This window comes from Rosa rugosa, chromosome 4 (assembly GCF_958449725.1).
Source record: "Rosa rugosa chromosome 4, drRosRugo1.1, whole genome shotgun sequence".
NCBI classification, from domain to species: Eukaryota; Viridiplantae; Streptophyta; class Magnoliopsida; order Rosales; family Rosaceae; genus Rosa; species Rosa rugosa.
This window is the reverse complement of record NC_084823.1, coordinates 27,602,810-27,611,904: the sequence shown is the minus strand read 5'-3', so window position 1 is coordinate 27,611,904 and position 9,095 is coordinate 27,602,810. Positions and strand designations below refer to the sequence as shown.

Genomic DNA, 9,095 nt, shown 5'->3' with positions numbered 1-9,095 from the left:
CACACTCCTGCGCGGCTATCGGAAGAGCGTATTTAGCGAGTAGCACATATACCCTAAAGCGAGGCTTAGCTTCTTATCCTGCTTGTTTTCTTGTGTTACAGCGGCTTGTCTTGGTGGATCTGGCTTCTGTTCCACTGCTGGGACCTCTTTTCGGGCCGCGACCACTAGGCTTTGAATTTTCTTAGGTTTCCACTGCAAGCTTTCTGAGGTGTTACCCCTGCCCCCCAGTCTCTCAAAAACTGAGGACTGGGCTTCGGGCTCCTCGCGGAACAACCTGCGTCGGACGCTCAGCCGCCTGGTTGGCGAGCATTCCTTCCTAGCCAGTGGCGGTGTCCTTTCTTTGGTGATCTTGCAGAAAACACTGGGCCTGGATGTCTCTGACGCTGAACTTGCTTGTTTCTGAAAGCTATGGGGAGCCACTAATGGCTTCGTGGCTAATGCTTCCATCTCCTTCTGATATTGCTCAGGAGATTTAACCAATTGCGAAGGCTTGATCAGGCCTTGATCCAGAGCCTCTAGTGTTCGCTTGGCTTCTCCAAACCTGCGTTGTAGCTTCCTTTTCTTAGAGGGGCTGATCTCTACCTCCTTCCCCTTTTCTCTTGTGTACCACCTACCCTCCTTGATAGAGGATGTTGAAGAAGGTGGTATGTATGGTTTGGTGAGGATATCTTGACGCTCGTTTCCAGCCTTCCCATCTTGTTTCTATTCGGCCGCGGCCGCTTTCAGTTTCTTGAACAAGTTAGAGTCCTTTGGTGATGGGGGTGATTATGTCCTGTCCTTCGCACTCGGGCTGGAAGGTTGGTAACTTCGCCAGGGCGAAGCCCACTTGATTGGCGGGAATGAGCCAAAACGAAATGTCTGCTCGACCTCTTTATGTGACACTTGGATGCCACATTCCGCTTTGCATCTCGAGCATAGGACCACCGGTGAGGCCTCGCTGATAGGTCTGGCCTTCTTCTTTGCTGGGAACCCTTCCTCCTCGTTCTTCTCTTCTTCACCCCTAGTAGTCAAATCTAGGGTTGGCTTCCTCTGTCTTTTCCTGGTCCAAGTCACGTCAACCATATTGACCCCGGTGTCAGGGAAAGGGTTCAGGTCTACCAGTGCTGCCGCGGTCGCTTGAGCTTCCACCTGCAAACTACCATTATTGAGCCATACCTGAATCTGATCCTTCAGCTTCACACAGTCAGCGGTATTATGATTCCACAGATTGTGGAACTTGCAATACTTTTTTCCTTTCAGCTGTTCTGGTCTGGGGAATGATCTAAAGTCTGTCTTCACCATCTTCGCAGCTATCATCTCATCTAAAATCTCATGTGCCTTATTGGCATCGTATGTATACGTCACGAACTCAAGCTTGGTGAAGGCTACAGACTTGAGCTTGACTGGTTCCTTAGTTATCTTCAACTGCTTCAAGGCCGAGTTCTTTCTCCCAGTTAACTCAAAAGCGGAGACGTCATGCTCCTCTTCTTCTTCTTCATCCTGGAAAACTTCTTCACCTTGGTAATAGGGATCATAGGTGGCTGGCTGGTAGCTTAGGGCAGCCATTGTACAGTGTTTTCCGGGTATGTATGTTCCTTTGGACGCGTTCTTCGTAGCGTCAGTTTCTCTTAGGAGGTGCTCAAAGCTGCCTACCTCTGTGATAAGGTCTCCCATTGACTGGATCATGCTACCATGTTACTTCTTTCGCTGGCGTGGTTCCAGACCCTTGATTGCGAATTTAACTAATTCCCTTTTTGGCAATATCATGTTCAGCTTGGCCTTCTAAATATGGAATCTTTGAAGATATGCAACAGCAGACTCTATAGGCTGTTGAGCCATCTGGGTAAGGGAGGCCAGATCCACCTTAAGCTCTATCGCTCCGAATGTTTCCCTAAAGAGCTTTTCCATTGCGGGCCAATTGGCCACTGACCCTGGCCGGAGTTTAGAGAACCAAGTGAAAGTGGCTCCAGACAGAGAAGTGCTAAAGATTTTGCACTTGAGGCTGTCATCATTCTAGTACTGGCCACATTGTACTTTGAACCTGGCCAGATGAGTATGTGCTGGAACGGACACGTCTCTCGCCAGAGCTGTTATCTTGATCGGATTGCCCGCCAGATCAATCTCGTAATAGTTCCCTGGGAGCTCCTCATACACATTCTCCGCTCCATCGCTATCATATTGAGTAAACTCAACAGGATCAGCAGGAGTACCTTCACTAAATTTCAAAGTTCTGCTCTTCTGTGCGGTTAAAGTGGTGTGGACTTGTCCTTGCCACCAATTACCAAGGCTTTTTCTTTACTCTTAGTTGACGCGACTGTAGCGGCCGCGGATGGCGTAGCAGTGCTACTGTTAGCTTTCTCCCGAGCATTCGGAGTTATATACTTGCCGGATCCAGAGGGCTGACCAAGAGAACCAAAGATGGCACTGGGATCTCCCAATGCTTTATTCAGAACCTCTTTAGCCTGGTCCAATTCAGCCTTATGCATGGCAACTTGGGTCGCCAGGTTAGACCCTCATTGCCAAGAGCTGCAAGTTCTGATGCACTATGCTTGCTTTGGTTTGCGATGGTCTCCATGACCTGCTTTTGTCGCAGACTCTGCTCATCAGCGATCTCTCTGGCATGTGCCCTCACTGCCGTCGCTGATTGTTCAATTTGTCTCCTAGTCTCCTCAGCAAGCTGGGCAATGCGCTGGTCCAGTTCGCGTATGCGCCGATCTGACATCGCGATCTCCCTATCCATATCAGCGGCTACCTTTTCGCGATGTCTGTCTTGATTTTCCATGATGATCGTGAGCTGTTCTTCGATAGTCGCTCCCTCCGGGATAAGCTTCGGAACGAAGGCCACTCTTGTCGCGCCTCCTGCAGCATTGGAGGCGACAGAAGTGTTGACAGCCTCGCTTGCCTGGCTGGTAGTGACATTCTCGCTCTCAGTAGCGGGCTGGTGATTTCCTCCCTGTTCAGTTGACATGTTGGATGATTGCAGGTTGAGAGAAAACCTCTTTGTCACTTGCTCTTCAGAAAAACCAAGACAGTCTGCACGAGAGTGCGGCCTGTAACTAGAGGTCTTGTGCTTCGGGCAGTTAATGTAAACCTTTTGGTAGGGGTTTGCGCTTGACTTCCCAATGGTGGCGATCGTGAAGAAACTCTATGCAGGTCCCACTGGGCGTGCCAAAATGTTTGGCTCCAAAACCAGTCTGGTTTCAAACAGTCTCTTTTGAGCGTGCGCAGGCATGCCAGCACCGTGGGGTGCAATCGTCGGGGAGTCCCTTGACCTGACTTCTTCTCAAACGCTGTGGACGAGGAGAGCACCAACCTCGTCACTAGGTTCTTCTCTATGCCTTTCGGAAAAGGACTTCTTGCCTTACGGGTAAGGACTTGTGTTGTGATCTCTTGCGTCACCGAGTCGATACTCAATATTGTAGATTGAGCAAAGCAATCACCGGGAAGTAGGAGAAAGCACAGGGTTTGCTAAAGCGTGACTTTAGCTTCGCTGGGTTGCGAGGGTGTTACCCTTGCTTCCCTGGTTTTCAACTAGGTTGAAGATAGGTTTGCTCCGGAGAGGCTTTGATAATCTGAGAGATTAGTTGATTGAAGAGTTGTCGTTTTTCGTCCTTGAAACCTGGTATTTATACCCTAGGGTTTCGACTGTTCCTTGCCATAGAAGGACTATTGATTGAAGTTTCCTATTCAATCTCCGCTACTCGATTCCAATAAGGGCTCGTTTTTCTTATGGATCTCGGAATGGGTGAAGCTGAAACCCAAACCCAAGTAAAGTTACTTTTGGGCCGCAGGTATCGGCCTACTATGCTAAATCCCCTACAGGGATCTTGCCAAAATTACTTTTGGGCTCAAACAACTGCATGAATGCTTTTGTTTACTATGCCTGAATGAAATGGTTTAATTGAAAGCATTGTCTATTAGAAGTGTGAATGGAGACATCTTTTATGACACGCAAAAGGGTCTTTACGACACGCAAAAAAGGTCTTTTACAACACACAAAATGGTCTTTTACAGTATACAAAATCAAAGTTGTAAAACATCTTTCACTGCGCGCAAAAGAGTGTTTTACAATGCGCAAAATTTTTTTTTACTGCGCACATTTTGTGTGCCGCAAGAGAAATTTGTCTTTTACGACACGCTTCTTTGTGCCGTAAACTTGTCTTTTACGACACACAATCAGTTTTGTGGTAATGTTGGAACGATGTTATGGTATTCCTGCAGGGTAGTGCGAGACATTTAAGAAATCTTATATGCTTCATGGAAGAATCTTAATTCAGGTCAGGTAGTAAAGGAAAATCTCGTCTTGGGGAAGCATACTTTATCAAGACAAGTTCACATTCAAAATGTCTTGGGTATTCAAGCAAAGAGCTTGCTTTTCTTCTATCTTAGAGTCCCCATCTTTACAAGCTTATCAAAGTTAGAGTTCCTAATGCCTATTGTAGAAAAAATTCGATGTAACCTTAGTTGTTGAAAAGGAAAATGCCGTCGTAAGTTAATTAACTTGGTAAGCTAGAGGCAACTTACTTATACTTTCCAAATTTATGAATGATCCAAGTCTTTCTTGAAAAAGGTGCAGCGTTGGGTTCAGAATTTCTTTTAGAACGGGGATCCCCTAAATGATAGTGCAAGTCTGGTAGCCTGACATTCTTGTTGTGCTCTGAAGGCTCAGGGTGAATTAGGGATTAAGAACCTTTTCACTCTAAACTGTTCTCTCCCATTTAAAACGTGCTGGGAGTGTGAAGCCACAAAATACACAGGCTCTGAGTCGAATGACATAGTGCTCTGAAAGGATGAAACTAACCTTAAAGGGAACGGGCCATGCCTACAACAAACCAGGAACCAACCTTTGTCCAGATCATCTGGAAATAATCTCTAGAATGTTTCCACGAGACTTGGACTCCAGCCTAAAACTAATCCGCAATGGATATGTACCAAGTCCAACAATCAAACACCTCACAACTGAGGAACGACCAAAGCCCAGCACATTGCCCCAAAACCGAACAAAAGGCTCTCAAATTGGGTCCGAGCATGTGGTGACTTGCCCACTAAGTCTGCTCAGTCACGTAGGAAGGCTGATCCTACAAGTGATAAGAAGCTAATTATTCGATTAAGTACACGAGACTGAAAGAACCCTAGAAATCGATTTTGCTGAAATCAAGAACCATAGCATTTATAAGAAAAAAGGATGAAATGAAGTAGTGAATTACCGTGATGTATTGCGTAACACTTGTTAGGGTTAGGGTTGCAAAGTGATTGGGGAAGTTGGTCAAATTTTCAAGCTTTTCTTTGGATTTTGGAATAGAAAGAGAGAAGAATTAGGAAGAGCTTGAAAGCGAGTCTTTTTTTTGAAAGGGGGCTGGTGCGGCTGCCCTCAAGCCTTGATTAATGAAATTGCAGAATACATGGGGGGGACATAAAGCCTGAACCCCAGATTACAATAAGCATAAGAAGAGCATCCCGAAATAATATCAGAATTCTCTACAAAATCTATGCATCCCGAAATAATATCAGAATTCTTGAAAGCGAGTCTTTTTGTTATGTGTTTTAAAGAAAAGCGGGTTGGATGGGGAACAAAGACGTTAGTTATTTTGAATAATAAAAAGAAATAATTTGCTATATAATCGGTACTTTCTTTTCTAATTTTTTTTTTCTTCCAAATAATCCAAACCCATTGTATCAACAAAAAAAAAAAAGAAGAGGTAAATTCCTTCCATGGTATTTGGGGCATTGCCGATTGGACACTTTGGAAAAGAGGACAATTTGAAAAAAAAAAAAATAAAAAAAAATTGGGGTTTGAGTCTGAGACGCAGCGGTCTCATCTTCTTGTTCACTCTTTTGTTCTTGTTTCCGCAGTCTACAACAGAATCGCAGGGGGGCGGTGAGAAAATCAGAGAAACATATTCAAGAACCAAGAGGCTTCTTCGCTTTCTGTTTCTCAAAGCTTCAAGGTTTTTCCCTTTCTCTATTTCAACTTTGCAATCTCTGCTCTGATTCTTGTCACTTTGGTTTCATCTGCTTATGCCATTTGCAGCATATATAAACATCTCTATTGAATGCATTTGTTTGTTTTATGCAGATAGATAGATAGATAGATGCTTTAACAAGACCAAATTCAATTTTTAGGGTTTTCAATTTCCGTGATTGTTAGGGCTCCGGCGATGGATGATTATCAGGAGATGGAGAGGTTTGGAATGGAGAACGATTACGAGGACGGCCAGTGGATCGGTGGCGAGTTCTATTACCGAAACCGCAAGAGTAAGCGCGTGCAGACCAAAGACGATGCTCTCTACGGCTCGTTCGCTGATTCCGATGACGATGAAGACGACGGCTCCAGGAAACGCCGCAAAGAGCGAAAGGCCGACTTCACAAAGCCCGTCAGTTTTGTCTCCACCGGCGTCGTCGTCCCCAACCAGGAAGCCGAGAACGATTTAAAGCAGCAGAGCGATGATAGTAGGCCTGATATTGATCCTGCTGCTACTTCAGGTTCTGGTCTAGGGTTTAATAATTCTGGTCTAGGGTTTAATAATTCTGGTTTAGGATTTGGTAATTCTGGTGGTTTAGGATTCGGTAATACTGGTGGTTTAGGATTCAATCATTCAGTAGGCAATGATGATGAGGAAGATGACAGCGGTTTTCTGCCGTCGGCGTTCGGGAAGAAGATAAAGGAGGGAGCTGAGAGGAGACACAAGGAGAAAGAAAAGATGAAATTGCAGCAGCAGAGTAGTCGGTCTCGAAGAGATTTGGAATCTAAAGGAGCAATCAGCGGCGGGGATGGGGATTTGGGGGCCTTTGAGAAACACACAAAAGGCATTGGGATGAAGATGCTTGCAAAAATGGGATACAAAGGAGGTGGTCTTGGGAAGAACCAGCAAGGAATTCTTGCCCCCATTGAAGCCAAGTTGAGGCCAAAAAACATGGGTATGGGTTTTAATGATTACAAGGAAACCAAACAGCCCAGTGTGCAAGAATTGGATGAGGAAAAGCCCAAGAAGCAGTTGCCGGCTGCTACTGCCACCACCAAAAAGAGGAATTCCTGGAAGAAGATGGTTGCCGGCAGGACTAACAAGGAGCGGTATATATCTGCCAAGGAGTTGTTAGCCAAGAAAGAAGAAGAAGGTGCCGAGGTCTTTGTGCAGAAGGTGGTTGATATGCGGGGACCTCAAGTACGAGTTTTGACCAATTTGGAGAATTTGAATGCTGAGGAGAAGGCTAGGGAAGAAAATGTTCCCATGCCTGAGCTGCAGCACAACTTGAGGTTGATTCTTGACATGGCTGAGCTTGACATCCAAAAGATTGATAGGGATTTGAGGAATGAGAGAGAGACTGCTATAAGCTTGAACCAGGAGAAAGAGAGATTGCAAGCTGAGGTGACTATGCAGAAGCAGCACTTGGATAGCTTGGATGATATCACAACTGTGTTGGACCGACTGGGAGAAGAGAAAGCCATGGGAATATTGACGCTGGATTCTCTGGCAAAGGGTTTCAGTGACCTGCAGAGGAGGTATGCCGATGACTACAAGTTATGTAACTTGGCTTGCATTGCCTGTTCCTTTGCACTCCCTTTGTTTATCAGGATGTTTCAAGGTTGGGATCCTCTTCGGAACCCCTCTCATGGAATGGATGTGGTATCCACCTGGAAGGCTTTGCTTCATGGGGAGGGGGAGTATGAGCGGTGCCTTGATATATGGGATTCTTCAATGTCTCCTTATACCCAATTGGTTTCTGAGGTTGTGGTACCAGCTGTGAGGATTGCTGGAGTAAATACTTGGCAGCCTAAGGACCCTGAACCCATGCTTCGTTTTTTGGAGTCTTGGGAGAAATTGCTGCCGGCTCCTGTTCTTAATAGCATATTGGATATGGTAGTCTTCCCCAAATTGAAGGAGGCAGTCGACTTTTGGGAACCTCACCGGGACACAGTTCCCATCCATGTCTGGGTGCATCCATGGCTACCACTATTAGGAAACAAGTTGGAGGAGGTGTACCACACAATACGCTACAAGTTGAGTAATGTTCTAGGTGCATGGCACCCCAGTGATGGATCTGCTTATACGATACTCTCACCTTGGAAAAAGGTTTTCGATTCTGCAAGTTGGGAACAGCTAATGCATCGATTTATAGTACCCAAATTGCAGCTTGTTTTGCAAGACTTCCAAGTAAACCCTGCAGATCAGAGACTTGATCAGTTTAATTGGGTCATGAGTTGGGCTTCTGCTATTCCAATTCATCTAATGGTAGATATGTTGGAGAAGTTTTTCTTCCCCAAGTGGCTACATGTTTTATATCACTGGTTAATATCAAACCCGAACTTTGAAGAGGTTTTGAATTGGTATAAAGGTTGGAAGGAACTTATATCTGAAGAGCTTCATGCAAATGAAAGTATCCGCTATCAGCTTAATTGTGGCCTTGACATGATGAATCGTGCTGTTGAGGGTATGGAGGTGGTTCAACCTGGTTTGAAAGAGAATATTAGCTACCTCAGGGTGCTTGAGCAAAGGCAATTTGAGGCACAGCAAAAAGCAGCAGCAGCCCATGCAAATTTGGGTGGCGCAGCCCATATGGATGGTGGTGGTCACGAGATGACCCTGAAAGATGTTATTGAAGCCCATGCACAGCAGAACGGGTTGCTATTTAGGCCTAAGCCTACTAGGACGCATAATGGCCACCAGATATACGGGTTTGGTAATGTAAGCATAATAGTTGACTCTCTAAATCAAAAGGTGTATGCCCAAACAGAGGACACTTGGTCCCTTGTATCTCTTGAGAAGTTGCTTGACCTGCACAATACTTCTCTTACAAGAAGACGCTGACACTGAATCTTTGAGAAGTGGAGAGGAGTTGGTAGGTTTCATATGCAGCATGCATCTCTCAGAGTTCAAAAAATTAAAAGTTAGCTTGTTCATAGTTTTGCAGCTTATCTTTGGCAGATGGAAATGATACTGCAGACTGTAACTTTTTTAATCATCAGCTTAGTTTTGCATCCAGAATCTGGTTGTGTAGAATACATGTGCTACCATACTTATCAATCATTTTGATTATTTTCATATTCGCATAGGACAATGCCCTGCTTTCATTTTAATGCCTACTGATATTCATCATGTTTGAGTTCAGCCCCCCCC

The 9,095-nt window shown here is 45.2% G+C and overlaps 1 protein-coding gene across 3 annotated transcripts; it reads left to right on the top strand.

The window, feature by feature from the left end:
* The first annotated feature begins 5,732 nt into the window (after nucleotides 1–5,732).
* LOC133741922 (septin and tuftelin-interacting protein 1 homolog 1) lies at nucleotides 5,733–9,022 on the top strand. Of its 3 annotated transcripts, none has more exons than XM_062169636.1 (2): nucleotides 5,733–5,927; nucleotides 6,128–9,022. In XM_062169636.1, the coding sequence occupies exon 2, from the start codon at nucleotides 6,138–6,140 to the stop codon at nucleotides 8,784–8,786; it is 2,649 nt and encodes an 882-aa protein (XP_062025620.1). In that variant the 5' UTR covers nucleotides 5,733–5,927; nucleotides 6,128–6,137; the 3' UTR covers nucleotides 8,787–9,022. The 3 variants fall into 3 exon arrangements, with proteins under 3 accessions (XP_062025620.1, XP_062025621.1, XP_062025619.1); XM_062169637.1 differs by having other exon boundaries at nucleotides 6,103–9,022; XM_062169635.1 differs by having other exon boundaries at nucleotides 6,056–9,022.
* Nucleotides 9,023–9,095: the final 73 nt, after the last annotated feature.